The sequence below is a fragment of the Amblyraja radiata genome, chromosome 35, assembly GCF_010909765.2.
Source record: "Amblyraja radiata isolate CabotCenter1 chromosome 35, sAmbRad1.1.pri, whole genome shotgun sequence".
NCBI classification, from domain to species: Eukaryota; Metazoa; Chordata; class Chondrichthyes; order Rajiformes; family Rajidae; genus Amblyraja; species Amblyraja radiata.
This window is the reverse complement of record NC_045990.1, coordinates 10694407-10713264: the sequence shown is the minus strand read 5'-3', so window position 1 is coordinate 10713264 and position 18858 is coordinate 10694407. Positions and strand designations below refer to the sequence as shown.

Sequence of the window (18858 nt, the reverse complement as noted above, 5' to 3'; positions counted from 1 at the left end):
GGGACAGGCAACATCTCTGAAGAGAAGGAATGGGTGACATTTCGGGTCGAGACCCTTCTTCAGACTTGACCCGTAACATCATCCATTACTTCTCTCCAGAGATGCTGCCTGTCCTGCTGAGTTACTCCAGCATTTCGTATCTACGGTTTAAACCAGCATCTGCAATTCCTTCCAACACATTAGTTTATAAATATATACTTTATATACATTTTTGGGCTGCAAAATAGATATAGGTGCAAAGTAGAATTACCATTGTGAGTTGCACCAGGCTTCTTTCTCATTCTCTCCACATTAATAGTTCCCAATCTTTTTGGTAATGAGGGAACAAAAGTGAGATCGTTCCGCATAGCTAAGGAGGGAACATTCTTGTTTCTCAAATATAAAGGGTCGTCAAATTGTTCCCACGTGTGCCCAGAAATAGTGCTTCAACTGTTAGCCTCAACTTGACCCAGGTTAAGGGAGGTTAGAAGAGAAAATTGAATCTTAATTGGGGCCAAGCAAATCATACTGAAATATTTAGCAGCTGCATTACAATTGAAAATTGAAATATTGCTAGTTTGCCTATTGGATAATGTGCTTTCATGCCACCATAGGCATTGCTGATCATTCTGTGCCAAAGAACACCTGAAATTTTAAAACAAGAGTTGCTTTTCTGGTCTCACCACCATTTCTTGTAGTGGAAGTGTTTGATTTGATGATTCGATCAAAATTTGATGTCCGTGACATTGAAATTTGATGGATTTGATTCTATCCCACCAGCTGTAATTATTGGCAGATTTAAAAAAAAATAGGGGAGCCCTTCTACTGCCAGCTGTTGTGTTGAGATTCTTGCTACTTTATACAAACTCAATTTTGTAAATTATACTCAGCATTGCTGAAAATGTTAATGTATCACCCCACTGTTTCTATTTGTCAGTTGAAACAGACAATTAATGGCAAATAAATGAGACCAAGGGAAGCTTTGGCAGCATTCAACTACACCCACCCCTGCATCGTCTGTCTATTTTCCACCAAAGTTATTAGAAAGTAATACATTGTTTTGCATAATTTATTTTTGAAAATCATTGTCACTTGAGATGTATTTTTAAACGTTAATTAAACATATGAGTATGTTGAGGTTTGAACTTAAGAATTTTTGCATGGATTTACTGTAGATATTAATCTGAAAAAGATCAGTGCTGTTTTGTAATTACAATCTTCACTGTCATCGTCAACATTATTATTATATTTTAAAAGTGTGAATTTACACGAGAGGCACCATATTTAACAAAGTTTAAGGTGCTGAAATCATTTTGAAAATATGACAAAATTTATATCTACTTTACATCAATCTTACCAATAGCAATTTATATAAAGTTTTCCTGAGAAGCTTAAAAATAAATACTGATGTATAAAACCAGAAAACAGCACAAAAATTGGGCTTGATGAAAACACTAATGTCTTTCATTATTTATACTGATGATATTAGAATCATTTATGTGTCTAAGCACACATATAAAATTAAATTAAGGAAATGTATTAATTAACTGATTCTGGTCCCAGGAGGGTACTAAAAACACCTACCGGCAAGCAAGCAATAGTCTTTGGGCATGCTGCCACTAAAACGTAAATTTATTATATTTGGAACAAGTACTAAAGCTGGAAGCTTGTGTTCTCTTGATGTGGACAATGAACTATGTTATAAAACTAGATCAACAGAAGTATTGTGTTTAAGAAGGAACTGCAGATGCTGGAAAAATCGAAGATAGGCAAAAAATGCCGGAGAAACTCAGCAGGTGAGGCAGCATCTATGGAGAGAAGAAATTGGCGACGTTTCGGGTCGAGACCCTTCTTCAGACAGTATTGTGTCCAGTTTTGGCATCATATTTCAGGAACAATTTAAAGGTTTGAAGAAGATGAGTAGAAGAGATTTATTAAAAGTTTGAGGGACGAGTGATGTGGATAGACAAGAGAAGCTGGGAAAGACGGCATATGTTTAAGGAAAGAAGATGGAGTTTTAAAGAGGATTTTTCTGCACAAGGATTGGTGCCTGGAGCTTACAGCCAAAAAGACAGTGGTATCAGCTGCAATTACTACTATGAGATAGGTGCTGGAATATGCAAGGTAACAACTTCCAGATTTATGTTCCGTTTAGTTTATTGTCACGTGTACCAAGGTACAGTGAAAAGCTTTTGTTGCTTGCTAACTAGTCGGCGGAAAGACAATACATGATTACAATCGAGCCATTTACAGTGTCTAGATACATGATTAGGGAATAACGTGAAGTGCAAAGTAAAGCCAGCAAAGTCTGATCAAAGATAGTCCGAGGGTCACGAATGAGGTAGATAGAAGTTTAGGACTGCTCTCTAGTTGCGGTATGATGATTCAGTTGCCTGATAACAGCTGGGAAGAAACTGTCCCTGAATCTGGAGGTGTGCGTTTTTATATGAAGTGGATGAAAAGTTATAGTGCTGTTGTTCATTTGTTACTGGAATGTTATCTGTCAAACCTGCCGAAACTGGAGGTATATCCTGGACATCTGACAAATACTTCCATCATTATAGCTTGCAAACATCCCTCGCAAACACTTTCCAGCAGCTGATGAAAAGTCATAGTGCTGTTTACGAAGCATTCAACTTATGATTTCACTGAAACAAAAAAAAAAACACTTCCAAGAAAAGATAGTTCAAGCAACTGCAATCAACACTAACATTTATAAAGTATGGGCTATCACTTGGTCCAATTTAGATTTAAATTTGAATGTTTGTATTGCCTCCTTGTTTCGTACAATGGTGTGATCCTTCAATAGCTACAGGTTCGCCCCAGGTTATGACAGGGTCCCATTACTGTGAACTGTTTGTAACCCGAAGAGTTCGCAAGTCGACAATGTGGCGGCTTGGCAATCAATTTAGACAAACACATGGACCAACCAAGGGTAATGTGTAGTTAAATCAGGCTGTTTAATTCAGATATTGCCGCAAATCAAGCTCCCACACAGCAGAATATTCCTGCAGCTTCACAGCAGCTGTTAGGTCTGTACATTAGTCAGGCGTTCGTAGCCTGGGGAAGACCTGCACTTCATAATATCAAAGCTGTGGAGAATGCTGTCACTAACGTGGGAAATTTGACTCCTAAAGCTTGGTGTACAAAGACTAACACAGGAGGTCCAGCTAATGCTGTTTTGGAACTGGTGTGAACAAATTTAGTGATTTTTCTTTTCTAAAACTTTTTTAAACGATGTTAGGGAGATTGCTACCACTAGGAAGATCGTACAGGTGAATTTCTAGGCCAATGTTCTTCAAATACCAGATCGAAAAGACCCGTGTTTACTGCAACCTTTATGGCATTACCTCTTGAAATGCTAATAAACAATCTGAAGAAGGGTCTCGACCCGAAACGTCACCTATTCCTTCGCTCCATAGATGCTGCCTTACCTGCTGAGTTTTCCAGCATTTTTGTCTACCTTCGATTTTTCCAGCATCTGTAGTTCTTTCTTAAACATTTTGCATTTGATTGTTTTAGTGTGTGTGGCAGTTATTGCAGCAAGTTACCTTACTGCTCTCCTCATCATACAATTTTACTATTATTATTATTTCATATATCTTGTGAAAACTGCAAACCTCTGTAATTTCAAGAGATTGCTGTACTTCGATACGCTGACTGGCTTTACATTGATTTTGTAGTGTGTTCACGTCACTTACTACTGTATGCATGTCCCTTCCCTGCTTTTTTTCTCCTCTTCTTAAATTCCCTTTGAGGTTTCCAAACCTTTGCCAAACTTGTTTAAATGTTAGCAGACCTCCTACAAGGATATTAATTCCAGCCCTACTGAGGTGCAACCTGTCCAATTTGTACAGGTTCCACATGCTCCCTCTACTGGGTACATTTGGAAAATCACTGGCTGTTCCTCAGACTTGTCACTTCATCCTAGATATTGTTATTATTTGTATTAAAATGATTAAACAGTAAATTAAATATAATTTTTATTTTTGAACATTAGAATTAGGAACAAGTGTAGGCCATGTGTCTTGATTATAGCTGATCCTCAGTCTCAGCTTCATTTTCCAGTGCTATTACAATATTCCCCAATTCCCCTAATATCCAGAAATCTATTGATCTTTGATTTGAATTAACTCGGTGAGGGACCTGCCATAGTTCCCTTGGGTAGAGGATTCTAACTGCCCTCTAAGTGAAGAAATCTTTCCTCATTTCAGTCCCAAATGGCCCATTCTTTCTCAGAAACTATATTCCCTTGACCTAGCCTCCTCAGTAAAGGGATACATCCTCCTTGCATCTATCCTGTCAAACCCTATAACCAATCTGTAGGTTTTGATGAGATTGCCTCTCATTCTTCTAAACTCAAATGGAGAATATAGTCCAAGTTTTTCTAAACTCGAATGGAGAATATAGTCCAAGTTTACCGAATTGTTTGGCAAACCTGCCATCCCTAGAACTATGTTAGTGAAACTTAGGTGCACTCCTTCCAGGTCAAAGGCATTCTTTCTTTGGTAAGAAAATCAAAACTGTTTAAATACACCAGGTGTGGTCTCCTCAAGGCCCAAAACAATTGTATTAAATCACCCGCACTTCTCTAATCAAACTCCCTACAAAAGCTAACAAACCACATGTCTTCCTAAGTATTCAAAAAGGAACTGCAGATGCTGGAATATCGAAGGTACACAAAATTGCTGGGGAAACTCAGCGGGTGCAGCAGCATCTATGGAGCGAAGGAAATAGGCGACGTTTCGGGCCGAAACCCTTCTTCAGACTTCTGTCTTCCTAAGTACCTGCACAACTTGCATGTTAGCTTTCAGTTACTTGCATACAAGCACACCCAGGAACCTTTGAACAGCAACAGCAACAGCAACACTCAACCTCACACCACATAACGAATGCTTTGCTTTTCTATTACGTGCACCAGAGTGGATGGCCTCGTGATTTTCCAAGTTACATTCCACCTGCCTTGCTCTTGCCCACTTGCTCAGCTTGGCTGTATGCCCCTAAAGCCTAACTTTGCACACTTTCCTCATATTCACTATCCCTCCTTGGTTTAGTTTCATCAGCAAATGTGAATTTATAATATATGGCTTCTTTGTCAAAACATTGTCATATATTGTGAATAGCTGGGACCTAAATACTAATCCCTGTGGTACCTTACTAGTTATAGCCTACCAGCCATTAATTCCGTGCTCTCATTTTGATAACTAATTTTCAATACACTAAAGTACATTACCTCAGTTACACTGCTCTCAAACCTCATTGACCAATATCAAAAGCTTTCCAAAAATCCAACCATTTTACACCCATTAGTTCTCTAGGAGGTCACACTCTTAAATAACTCTAATAGATTAATCACACACAACTTGCCTTTCATAAATCCACAAGGATCTTGCTCAATCCTATTATTCTTTATAGGATGTTCTCTTATATCTTTTATAATGGATTCCAATATTTTCCATGTCACTGATGATAGACTAATAGGTCGGTAACTCCTTGTTTCCTCTGTCCCCCCTTTCTTTAAAATATGGTAATATTTGCTAAGTTCCAATCCACAAAAACAATTTCAGAATCTATAGAACCCTGGGAGTTGATAACCAGAACATCCAATATCTCTCAAACTATCTACTTTAAAACTTGGGATGTGGATCATTGGGTCCATTGGGTTACAAAGTAATGCACAAGTTGGCTGACCAACTTGTCTTGTATTATTATTGACTCATAGTTGCTTTCGTTCATCATTTGCACTCAACCTTTTATTCTCTAATATATATCAGGCAAGTTATCTCCATGATGAAGGATACAAAGTAATTTTTAATTATCATGCCATTTCCTTATTTCTCCATTATAAATTCTCCTGTCTGTCAGTAGTGGGCCCATTTTTGCCCTGACGATTCATTTCCTTTTTATGTCTATATAAAGCTTTCTACAGTTCAATTCTATCCAACAGTATACATGTAGTCTATCTTGCCTATTCTTATCAATTTTTTGATCCCCATTTGCTGTTTTCCAAACTGCTCCCAATCCTTAGGCCTGGTGCTATTTCTGGCAACTTTATAATCCTCTTCCTTTGACTTAATATTCTTTTAAATTTCTTACGTCAGCCACAGATGATTTAGAATTTGTTTTGGGGTTTCTGTGCCATTTAGGAATGTATTTCCTTTGAAATCTATCCATTATTTTCTAAAATACTGACCACTGCCATATCTATTCACTACCAATCAACCATAACCAGTTGTATCCATGCTGTATCTCTAAACTAAATTAAACTCACTTCTCATACTTTCAAATTTTCCTTTGTTTGATTTAACATTTTAGATTTTTATGATCTAAGCACCACCAACAAGCCAGTATTTATGATATTTCCTAATTGCCCCTTGAGAAGCTGATGACGAGGCACCTTCTTGAACCTTTGCAGTTCTTTTTGGAGGAGGTAATCTCATAATGCTATTGATCTGGAGGTTTTAAGATCAGTACCCAGTGATAATGAAATAACAGTAATATATTTGCAAGTCAGATGGTGTGGGACTTGAGCGGAAAGATGCAGGTGGTGATGTTCCAATATACCAGTTGCCTTTATTCTTATTGGTGGTAGGGCTTTATCTTTGTGTGCGTGTGTGCGTGTGCGTGTGTGTGTGTGTTCGTTCGTGATCGCAATTTCATAGCTGTGTAAATCAGCATGGAAGCTAATAGTACTGCACAAAAGAATGTTTGTAGAATATTCCCCGGGACATGCTTTAATTTTTCCGTGCTGCATTGATTGCCGATTGCACTTGAAGCCAAGCTGAACGATGCTGCTTCTTTCAATGGAGGACATTCAGATTACAATCAGTTAGTCTAGAATCAATGCTTGGATATTTTAACTGATTATTGATGCTGTTACAATTGCTCTTCATTATTTTACAAGCATTTGTCAAAATTCAATATAATGGTTTAATTTTGAAATGGATCTTGAAGAAATATAAAATTTTAATGAAGTGGAAATGGTAAATGTCGATATCATACTAAGAATTGATTGTGAAGTGATTTGTTAGCCTCAGATGATGGATCTGTAGTTCCATTGCTGAATCCCAATATCTAGACATTTTAATCCCAATCCCCTTTTGAGGTAATTTAAAATGGGTAACACTGACCATGTGAATGTGAAAAGGCTTTAAAAAAAAAACATCTTTAAAGTATTTCCCACAAAAACTTTTCTTCCTGTGTATCTCTCTGAGCTACATTCATTAAACCGATCATTGTTTAATTTAAACTGCTTTACTAGAAGGCAGACATAAGATGCTGGAATAAATCAGCGGGACAGGCAGCATCTCTGGAGAGAAGGAATGGTTGACGTTTCGGGTCAAAACCCTTCTTCAGACTGAGAGTCACGGGAAAGGAAACGAGACATAGACGGTGATGAAGAGAGATATAGAACAAATGAATTAAAGATATGCAAAAAAGTAACGATGATAAAGGAAACAGGCCATTGTTCGCTTTTTGCTAGGTGAGAACGAGAAGCTGGTGCGATGTGGGTGGGGGAGGGATGAAGAGTGAGGGAATGCGGGGGTTACTTAAAATGAGAGAAATCAATATTCATACCACTGGGTTGTAAGCTGCCTAGGCAGCATTATTAGGAGGCAGTTTGCCATATCACCTCAGCATCATGGCAAATGTATGATTATCTTTTTAATCTGCCATTTTTTTTCTGTTGTTTCTGTTGCAAAGTCTGTAACGGTCTCTTTTTGCTTCACACAGTGCTGAGTATTCGCGGTGTCCAAGAAGAGGAGTCTCCAGATCCGCAGTTGATGAGACTGGACAACATGTTGCTGGCAGAAGGAGTGTCCGGCCCTGAGAAGGGCGGAGGGTCGGCTGCAGCGGCGGCTGCGGCGGCAGCATCCGGCGGTTCACCGAATGAGAGTTCCATCGAGCACTCTGACTACAGAGCCAAACTCACACAAATACGACAGATTTACCACTCGGAGCTGGAGAAGTATGAGCAGGTGTGGCCCGCCTTGTGAAGGAGTATATAGCCCAACATTCATAATGCTGAAGATAGACACAAAATGCTGGATTCTTCTATCCAGCGTCTCTGGATAGAAGAAATGGGTGACGTTTCGGGTCGAGTCCCTTCTTCCCAATATGTCACCCATTCCTTCTATCCAGAGATGTTGCCTGTCCCACTGAGTTACTCCAGCATTTTGTGTCTATCTTCGGTGTAAACCAGCATCTGCAGTTCCTTCCTGGACATCCATAATGCATTGGTTTTATGTCTTTTGAAATTTCATGTTTGTGTTCATCAAATAAATCCTTTCAGTACAAGTAAAATCAATTCAAACAAGGAATTAAGCAATCAGGTTGATTGACTATCAGACTGTAAACCGTATTGGTACACTGACTTCCAACTAGTTTATACTTAATCTCTTGAAATTTGCACCGGAAGTACTATTTAGTCGTATCCTGGGTGGCCGCTATTTGTATAAATTGTGTATGCATGCAAAGTATTTCACTATGCCTAGTCACATGTGACATGAAGTATTCCCATTCCTATCAAAGGCCAATTAAGAAACATAGAAACATCGAAAATAAGTGCAGGATGAGGCCATTTGGACCTTCGAGCCAGCACCGCCATTCATTGTGTTCATGGCTGATCGTCCCCAATCATTAACCCGTGCCTGCCTTCTCCACAATTGTTAGAATAGTTCACTGAAGCAGAGTGCGTTTTTGCCAGAGAGATCTGTTTCCTGCACATAAGCATCTACCTGTAATATAGCATTAAAAAAACCTGGCATAGCTGGCTAATAACAAGTGGGAAAAAATAGCTTATTCTCTGTAATTGTTCCTCAGTGGAGTCCCAATGATTTTGTCACGTGGCCAAATTTCACAATCCAAAGTACTTCTGAAGGCCAGTTGTTAGAATCATTTTATTTCAATCACGCATAACCAGATTCTGAAAATTTAGCCACATTTATAAAGACATAAATGCCACAGATCAGTTAGATTTTATTAACATTTTTTAAAAAAATTCAATTTTACAAATCATATTGTAATTATTCAAGCAATACAATACCAGTTCCTTCATTAGAGATCTCCATGAGAGGTCTGCTTATGTATAAAAGTAAAACCTGAACTGTCCATAGCCAACCCGTGCCTGACCTGACCACAAGTATTTGACCTGATGGCATTTGGAGAATATCACTATCCGATCCAATATTTGTGTTTGAAGTTCTGGAGCACTGCTTGTCACCTTGGTAATATGTAGTCTATAAGCACTGAATCCTTAATTTACTGAGTAATTAACGGATATTGGATGAAAAATGGCATTGTTCACATTAATCATGCAATCCATCTGATGAATCCCTTGTGAATGTATATTCTAATCTTGTTTTTTTTTCTGTTGGTAGGCCTGTAGTGAATTCACCACACACGTTATGAACTTGCTTCGTGAACAGAGTCGGACCAGGCCGATTTCACCAAAGGAGATTGAGCGTATGGTTTCTATTATCCACCGCAAATTCAATTCCATTCAGATGCAGCTGAAGCAGAGTACATGTGAAGCAGTGATGATCCTGCGATCTCGATTCCTTGATGCAAGGTATGTTTCAAGCTGCAAGCATCTGCTCAAATTGTTGACGCCATCTGTTGTTATTAATAGTGAAATAATGCGAAACATTAGACCACATCTTGCTACTTGAAGCCTGGTGCAAGAAATACCTCATTTCTCCACTTGCCATGTCAGGAAGCTGTTGATAAAAATTTGTGTGAAGCTTGACACAGAATGCTGAAGTAACTCAGTGGGATCGGCAGCATCTCTGGATAGAAGGAATGGGTGACTTTTCAGGTCAGACTGAAGAAGGGTCTCGGCCAGAAACATCAGCCATGATCACATTGAATGGCAGTGCTGGCTGGAAGGGCCGAATGGCCTACTCCTGCACCTATTGTCTATTTTCATTCTATTGAGAGATGATGCCTGTCCCGCTGAGTTACTCCAGCAATTTGTGCCTTTCGTCGGTGTAAACCAGCATCTGCAGTTTCTTCCTACACATTAAGTTTGAAGCTTCCCATGTTATACAAAATAAGTCACCATCTCTTAAAACTATTGCACAGCTACAGGCGAGCTTGGGGGGAAAAACAGTTGATACTGAAAACGTGAGGTTATACTTGACAGGACAATTGAAACGGTTCAGTTTCATTATATTTGCAAAGGATAAGGGATGGGCCAAAAGGAACATACACAGTTGTAAGAGTGGTTCCACTTGAGGAAAATGGAAAACCTGTGAGACCTTCAAACATATTATCATCACCACAAAATCAATGGAGTCTTTTAACTTACTAATCAATAGGAATTGGTGTGAATCTGGAACTGGCTACCTATGGGAGTGAGTAAAGAATATTATTCGTGTATTTAGTAGAAGGCTGTGTACTCATATGAAGCAGCAGGAAATAGAGGGTTACTGTGGTGCACACAGATGAGAAACAACAGGCAAAACAAAGAGAGCAAAAATAATGGTTGAGCCAAATTGGTGCCGTGGAGTATGAATAGGTGATACTGTGGTTCAAGGAGGTAGGTTATCTCCTCTCCCCCCCCCCCCCCCCTCCCACCCAAGAGATGTCAATCTCTGCTGTGTTGCTTGGGGAGGTTAGGGTTAAACTGCTTATGATCTATTTGCCAATCTCACACTTCTAGTAATTGGTCAAAGGCAATGTTTGTGGTTTTCTGTTTGATTTGACAATTGTTCTGCAGCAACCAGATATGATCATTAATGAATCTACCACCCAGACCCTCCAGCATCTGTTTGCCCTCAGTAAGGTCAATATCTCTGACAGTAAGGTCAATATCTATTTCCTTTTATCTGGAAGAGTCTGCAATTAACTTTCGCCATCCCTCCTTTAAGAATAAATTGGATTTTTATATATTTTTTAAAAATTGTGGAGGGAAATGGGCCACAGTTTAAGAATAAGGAGTAAGCCATTTAGAAAGGAGACGAGGAAACACTTTTTCTCACAAAGTGGTGAGTCTGTGGAATTCTCTGCCTCAGAGGGCGATGGTGGCAGGTTCTCTGGATGCTTTCAAGAGAGAGCTAGATAGGGCTCTTAAAAATAGCGAAGTCAGGGGATATGGGGAGAAGGCAGGAACGGGTTACTGATTGGGGATGATCAGCCATGATCACATTGAATTGCGGTGCTGGCTCGAAGGGCCAAATTGCCTACTCCTGCACCTATTGTCTATTGTCTATTACATTTTTGGATCAGGGCCCTTCCTCATGCTGATGGAATAGAGGGGTGAAAGTTGGTAGAGAGGTGAGGAGAGGTGAGGTGAAGGGATGGGCCAAAAACTGGCAATTGATAGGTGCGTACAGGCGAAGAGGGTGATTGGCAAATTAGTTGCGGTGGTACCTCGACGCCATTCCCCAACTCTTCATCATCCTCTGCAGGATTTACTTTACATAACAGTCTTCCATAATGAAATCATCATTCATTTTTTTGAAAGTTTTGACTCTCTCCATTTGAGTTTTCCATATTCAGCTTTACTGCCTCCTTCCAATTTAACACTTTACCATTTTCAGGCAAAGAAAAGTTTCCCAGAATAACTATTACTTTTCTCCTTCCCCATCATTCTGCTGTCATCGCACTTTGTTTCGCATGTTTTCATTGATGCACAAGCGTGGCAACATAGCACTTTGTTTTTACTGAAAGCAACATAGATTTCTGTGTTACAAAGACTGGACAATCCTTGTGTCTATCTGTTTCTCCTGCCATTCCTTTTGTCCGGACCCATGCCCTCCCCAGTTCCACTTTCTAAGCGTGAACAAGCAGTGCAGTATTTTGTCCATTTCCAACTTTGTGGAGCAGGTCTGTACATTAAAATGCATTTATTTAAATGCAGGAAGCCTGATGGAATGAGCTGCCAGAATCTGAACAGGACAGTATAATAGTGATTTTTAAAAGACATTTAGACAAATACATGATAGGAAAGATTTGGAGGGAAATGGGTCAAACGCAGGCATATGCATCTCGCCCAGTATACCAAATTAGTCGCATGGACAAGTGGGTCAAAGGGCCTGTTTCCGTACTGTACCATTCTATGACAATATGTCTGAGTGCTCTTCCTTGCCAACATTGACTGCTGCTGTTGGTTCAGCTTCTACATATGTACCAATGACTTCCAGTTCCATCACATCATTATCTCTCAACCCTCATCAGTCTCTGAACCACATCCAGTTCTCAGCTCAATATTGGGAAGATAAAATTTCCATCCCTAATTGGTTTTGAGAAGACTAATGGTAACGGTTCCACCATAACATTGTGAAACAGTGTGTTCTAGGCTTTTCACTCAGCAGGAGTGAAGGAATGGTGATATATTTCCAAATCAGGCAGGTGTGTCACTTTAAGATAGACACAAAGTGCTGGAGTAACTCAGCGGTTCGGGCAGCATTTCTGGAGAAAAGGAATAGGTGAGGTTTGGGTCGACCCTTCACAGGCTCACTTAAGAGTATGGTGTTAAAATAAGGTTAGCGACCTGATCCATCCAATGGAGCAATAATTAATTAGGTGCGTGGTCCTGAGGATGCTTTGCTAAGTTGTTTTGCTGTATCCTGTAGATAGTACACACCAGAGAGGGAGTAAACATGTTAGCTAGTGGATCGAGTGCCAATCACGGCCACTGTATTGTTTCAGTTTTTGAGTGTTTGTTTGAAGCAGTGCTCATCAAGGCAAGGAGAGCTCCGCTCACACTCATGACATGTCTTGCAGAGTCATGGATCAAAGAGCACAAAACAGGCCATTCAGCCCAGCATATCCATTCCTACCAAATATCCTTTTATGCAAATCCCATCACAAGAACATGGCCTGTAACCTTCTCAGGCTTGGCGATTCAAATGCTCTTCCAAATTCTTGCTGTTTTAGGTGCACCTGCATCCTTCACCTCACAGAGAGTGCACTCCACATTGCAACTTACTCTGGGGGAAAAAGATTTTACTCAGGTCCCCTCTCACCATCTTATTCTTCACATGTGCAACCTGGTTTTAGATATATGTTATGGGGAAAACATTCTCACTGTCCACCTGATCAATGTTCCTCATAATTTTGTATATCTCTATCAGCTGCTCCCGCCTCAGCCGCCTCTGCTCCAAACAACAACAAAAAACAAGCGTATCTGGTCTCTCCTAGCTGAAACATTCCTCATCCTGGTAAATCTCCTCTGCACTTTTGCCAGTGCAATCCTGTCCTTCCTTAAGTGACAACCAGAACTGCACACAATACTTCAGCCATGGCCTAATGGTCAGGTCGGGGGGCGTTCCCTACCATGTAATCCCATGCTATCTGCTCCATGGTCGGATAGTCGGCGACTAAACCGTCTCCCCCACCTGGTTTGCCAGGTGAGGGGGGGGGGGGGGGGGGCTGTGAACCCCCAGCAGGACCCAAAACAAGACATGTCAAAGGGCGGATGAGTTCCTAGCAAGCCAACGGCCATCCACACTTCAGTAGAAGTTGCGATCACTGTCGTACATAGCATTGTAAGGCACCGTTGATGTTTTCAACGATGATGATGATGATTATGATGATGATGGCCTAACCAAAGTTTTGTAAAGTTGCTCCTTACTGTTGGGTGCAACAATTTCTTCCAAGCAGCTTTGGAATTGTCGGTGAGAATGGATGAAATTTACTGTTAACTATGACTTTCAAAAACTTCATCGACGACTAGTGTCTTTTCACAATGCAGTTGCTGAGAAAAGAATGCAGTGCAATCTGATTCATTTTGCTGTGCCCATTGATTCTGTGTGGCCGTTCATTCCACCTATCAATCCATCATATTCGCTGATACTTCACTAATAACACACAAACAATTTCCCAGGTTAAATTCAGACACTCGAATGTTTTGCAGACCTTCATAAATATATCTGCCCCACACAGCGTCTTTCATCTTGCCAGTTCCTTGATAGTGTTGAATGATTCATCTTACGATGAACGAATACAGGCAACTGAGCTGTGTCAATTCTGTCATTACTCTCATCTAAATCAACAGAAAAAGCATCAACATTTTGGACATGGCATTGTAATTGTGTCCACGGGTCATCAGCCAAGTCTTGTACTCTTCTAGTAACTGTCCTGGCTGACAATCTCACCACTTCATTGCAGTTTACAAGGAATATAATATTAGAGGCACAACGAGACAAAACTCTAGTACAGGTTCCCTGAATATAAGTGTGAATAGAGGAATGGAGATTTTGAGCAGTTGATAAAAAGGTCTCTTGCTGTCTTGCAAAACCTTTTTAATAGGAATTTTGAAGAAAATGTTTCCCCTTGCAACATGCAATCCCTGATATTGTGTGGAGTTAGATTAGAAATTGCTAATGCTGTGTGTGTGTTTAAAAAGGCTGCAAGGAAAAGTGTGGGCACTAAGGCAGTGAGCCTAACATTAGTGGTGGGTAAGTTATTGGAGGGGATTCCACGAGACAGGTTGTATATGCATTCAGAAAGACAAAGACTAATTGGGGATAGTCAGCACGGCTTGTTGCCTGGGCAAGATGTTTGAAGAGGAGACCAAGAAAACAGATGAGGGCAGTGAAGCAGGCTTTGTCACCATGGATAGACACAAAATGCTGGAGTAACTCAGCGGGTCAGGCATCATCTCTGGAGAGAAGGAATAGGTGACGTTTCGGCTCGGAAACCTCCTTCAGGACTTCAGCAAGGCCTTTGACAAGGTGCCACTTGGTCAGTTAATCTGAAAGGTTCGATCACATGGGATCCAGGGTAAGCTAGCCAATTGCATACAACATTGACTTGAAGGTACGAAGCAGGAGGTGGGGGTAGAGGGTTGTTTTTCAGACTGGAGGACTTTAACAAGTGATGTGACACAGGCATCATTGCTGTGACTACTGTTCATTATGTCTATAAATGATTTGGATGTAGTTGGCATGGTTAATATGATTGTGTGTGACACTAAAATTGGTGGTATATTGGACAGTGAAGAAGTTTATTTAAGACTACAGTGGGATATTGATCAGTGGGCCGAGGAATGATAGATGGAGTTTAATTCAGATAAATGCGTGATGTTGCATTTTGTAGGTCAACTAGGGTAGAACTATGCTGGTGCCTATTACCGTGCCAATTTTGTTTAAGCATTCTTCAATCACACTACTGAATCTTCTTGACCACCTTGAAATATCATGAACTGTTTTTTTATGCCTTAATCGTTTTCATTTTGTAAATTATTAAGATCTTTTGTATGTTTCTGTATGTTAGGAATATTTAGAGAGATACAAAAAATTTGAAGGCTAAGTCTGAGTCTGGGGTTTGGCTTGGCTATCTGTCTATTTTTTACATCAGTTATGTGGGCAGGACTTGTTCTTAGCTGCCCATATATTGGCAATACCTCAAACACGGTCTTTTCAATGAGGATGCAAGAAACTACAGCTGCTTGAAATCTAAAATAAAAACAGAGTATGCACAAAAGTTCCTTTCATTCAGGTGAAATGCGGCAGTTAAGAATCAAGCATGTTTAATTGCCATGTGTACCAAATGAAATTCTTACTTGCAGCAGCACAACAGGTTTGTAAACACAGTACCCAATAGATTTTATTTAAAAAATGTTCAATAACTAAAAGAACAAGAGAAAAGCCCAAAGTCTCTCATGCAACTGAAACAGTTCGTAGTTCGAAGTTTAGTTGGTGTTTGAAGTATTCAATAGCGTGATGACTGTTCCTGTACCTGGAGGTCACGGTTATTAGAATTGTATACCCCCTTCCCAATGGCAAGAGTGAAATGAGAGCGTGGCCAGGTTGGTAATGCTTGATGACTGCCTTTTTGAGACCCTCGTTCCCATGCTCCATTTAACACACCAGGGCGCCAGTTCCCATGCTCCATTTAACACACTGGGGCCTCAGTTCCCCGTGCTCCATATAACACACTGGTTTAAGTTTTATTGAAATAATACAGTTGCACAAGGATGAGCAGAGAACCTGTTCCTGGAGTTTGACCACAAGTTTGGAGGAGATGATAGTGTTGAATGCCGAACTGTAGTTGATGAACAACTGCCTGGTGTACATGTTCTTACTGTGCAAGTGGTCCAGTACAGAGTGGAGAGCCAGCAAGATCTCATCCTCCGTTGATCTATTTCTGCAGTAAGCAAATTTTAGTGGGTCCAAATCCTTGCTAAGGTAGGAGTTGACATGCATCATAACCAACCAATCCAAGCACTTCATCGCCACAGATGTTACTTCCAGCATGTCACCTTACTCTTCTTGGGCACTGGTTTTGTTGATAACGTTTTTAAGTAGGTGGGGAAACTTGGACCTTAGCAAAGAGGAGTTGAAGTCCGCAAAGTCTGCTGCCATGCAGGTTTTAAGAACGCGGCCAGGTCCACCATTGGAGCCGGAGACTTTCCGAGGATTCACCCTATTGAAGCATTTTCTGATGTCAGCTTCGGTGACAGAACTAGAATGTATATTTACTCAATAGTATTTTATTCCTATTTAGTTTTCACAATTTCCTTCCACGGAAAAAGACTTTGAATTCACTAGCATATGTTGTGTTGAACTCTCGAGTCGATTTGCTTCCATCACTCATTGGATTAGTGTGCCCAATTCTCAGTTCACTCATTTACAAAAAAAATGTACTGGAATGTTTAAGAAAGAACAGCGGATGCTGGTAAAATATATAGGTAGACACAAAATGTTGGAGAAGCTCAGCGGTTGAGGCAGCATCTATGGAGAGAAGGAACTGGTGACGTTTTGGGTGTAGACCCTTCTTCAGACTGGCATGGCATACCAATACTCCCTGGCATGAGAGAATTAATTCTGTGGACAGACTTGAGAAACTGACATTATTCATCTTGGAGTTGAAAAGATTGTGAAAAGAATGAATGAATGAATGAATGAATGAATAAATTTATTAGCCAAGTATTCATATACAAGGAATTTGCCTTGTTGCTCCGCCCACAAGTGACAATGAAGGCCAGAGGTTCATGCAACTAACCTGCCTTCGAACAACCCAAAGTCTTTCTGCCATTGGCAGGTCGCAAGTCAGGATACTAATGGAATAGTCTCCGCTTGCCTGACAATTTGACAAAACATAACATGAATTCTTTGCAAATTGAGGAAAGCAAATAGCAAAAAACGTTTAGATTGGTTTAATGCAGTTTATAAAAAGTTAAATGCTTGAGATTCACTTTAAACCAGTGATACTGAAACCTTTCTTTGTTTCACTTCAAAGGCGAAAACGACGTAACTTCAGCAAACAGGCTACGGAAGTCTTGAACGAGTATTTCTACTCTCACCTGAGTAATCCCTATCCTAGTGAGGAAGCCAAAGAGGAACTGGCAAAGAAATGTGGTATCACAGTGTCACAGGTACAGCCTACTCTCCCAGCTTCAGCCTGGGACTCGTCTGCAGTCCACATCCACAGATATCACTACACATTTCCCTCAAGCCAGCTTGGAGAAACAAGCAAAACAACAAATGTAGGAGAAAAATGTAATATGTAAAGTGCTTATATATCAGTACATATGTTTGAACTATTTGCCAGGGATTATAAGATATTACAATATTGTACATCATTAAACTTATGGTGGCTGGCTGCTCTCTTCCACACTCCAGTTATACTAACATTGTGTCTTCTGCTGTCGCCCGGTGCAGAGAGAGAGAGGTTCCAAACACTTAAGGTTTTTTAAAATTAATGAATTTGCTCTCCCAAATGAAAGCTGGTGTGCTACTATCAAATGCTGGTGTTTGAGTGCAAGTGCAAATGAAGTGTAATCATGTGTATAAACATCACCACACTGCCACTGGGATTGGTGACTACCTCTTCTAACCAAATCTTTACTTTTTTAAATGTTTTACATCAATTAAATTGTCACAATCAAATCAGTTGCTCCTGTTGTGTATACAGATATATTCATAATTCAAATAACAAGGTCTTACACTTTCAGTGAAGGTAAAAATATGTTCATGTAAATTTCTAATTAAGGCCTGGTATTATCATGTGCCATATATTGCTACACACCTTCCAGTGCCAGTATCAAACCAGTGGTGATCCAGTCTGCTCTGCTGTAACTAGCACTAAACTGCATGGATTTACTGGATCAAGTCTTTATTGAAGTACTGCCAGCGCTACAATAGTTATATATTAAAGGTGTAAAATGGCAGTGACTTGAGGTACCGACATATACATCTCATCTCCTTTATCCATCATGTAGCAAATCCAGTATGTTAGAAACGCTATCACTTAAAGCAATCAATGAAGATTCTGTAATTTGATTCCTAAATGGGATATTTTTATATTTCCTGTTTATTTTTCCATATCTCACTAACACTGTTCTTCAGTCTTTTTTCTCCCACCCTGCTCATGAAATTGTCTATAAATTTGAAACGCTGGCAGGTATGGGTTTGGCCAAAAACAAATACTTTTTTGCAACATTGCATTATTTTTTTTCATATTTGGATGGGCTTTTGGCAAAATATTGACCATTTTAGATTTATCTATTGTACTGGTGTTGTCATGACAAGAAAATAAACCTGATAAGGCATTTTTGTTAAAAATGGTACAATACAAGCCTTTTGACAGAAATAACTCTTTAATTAGTATACCATTCGTTTGATCCAAATGTTCTGTTAAACAAATACTGTTGAATATGTGGAGAGTGAATGAATATGTGAAGAAATATTCTCTTTACATGAGCATTCACATTAACAGGCTTGCACTGTATTTAAACTAGCCTCACTTTGAATGACCTAATTTAAAGGAAAAATCTGTGGTTTCAAAAATACTAGTCGATGGATTAAATTTATCGTTTAAGTGTTAGCCCTCCAATACAATTTAAGTGCTAAGTGCTAGCCCTCCAATACAATTGTGTTTTCATTTTACATTATTTAATCATTTAAGTCTCGGTGTTCTCTACCAGTG

The 18858-nt window shown here is 39.8% G+C and overlaps 1 protein-coding gene across 5 annotated transcripts in view; it reads left to right on the top strand.

The window, feature by feature from the left end:
* LOC116991929 (pre-B-cell leukemia transcription factor 1-like) overlaps window positions 1–18858 on the top strand; it is a 235668-nt gene that overhangs the window by 178624 nt on the left and 38186 nt on the right. For all 5 annotated transcript variants that reach the window (XM_033050915.1, XM_033050916.1, XM_033050917.1 and 2 more), the window contains exons 3-5: window positions 7714–7958; window positions 9360–9550; window positions 17170–17305. In XM_033050915.1, coding sequence (XP_032906806.1) covers window positions 7714–7958; window positions 9360–9550; window positions 17170–17305 — 572 coding nt within the window. The remainder of the gene's footprint in view (window positions 1–7713; window positions 7959–9359; window positions 9551–17169; window positions 17306–18858) is intronic.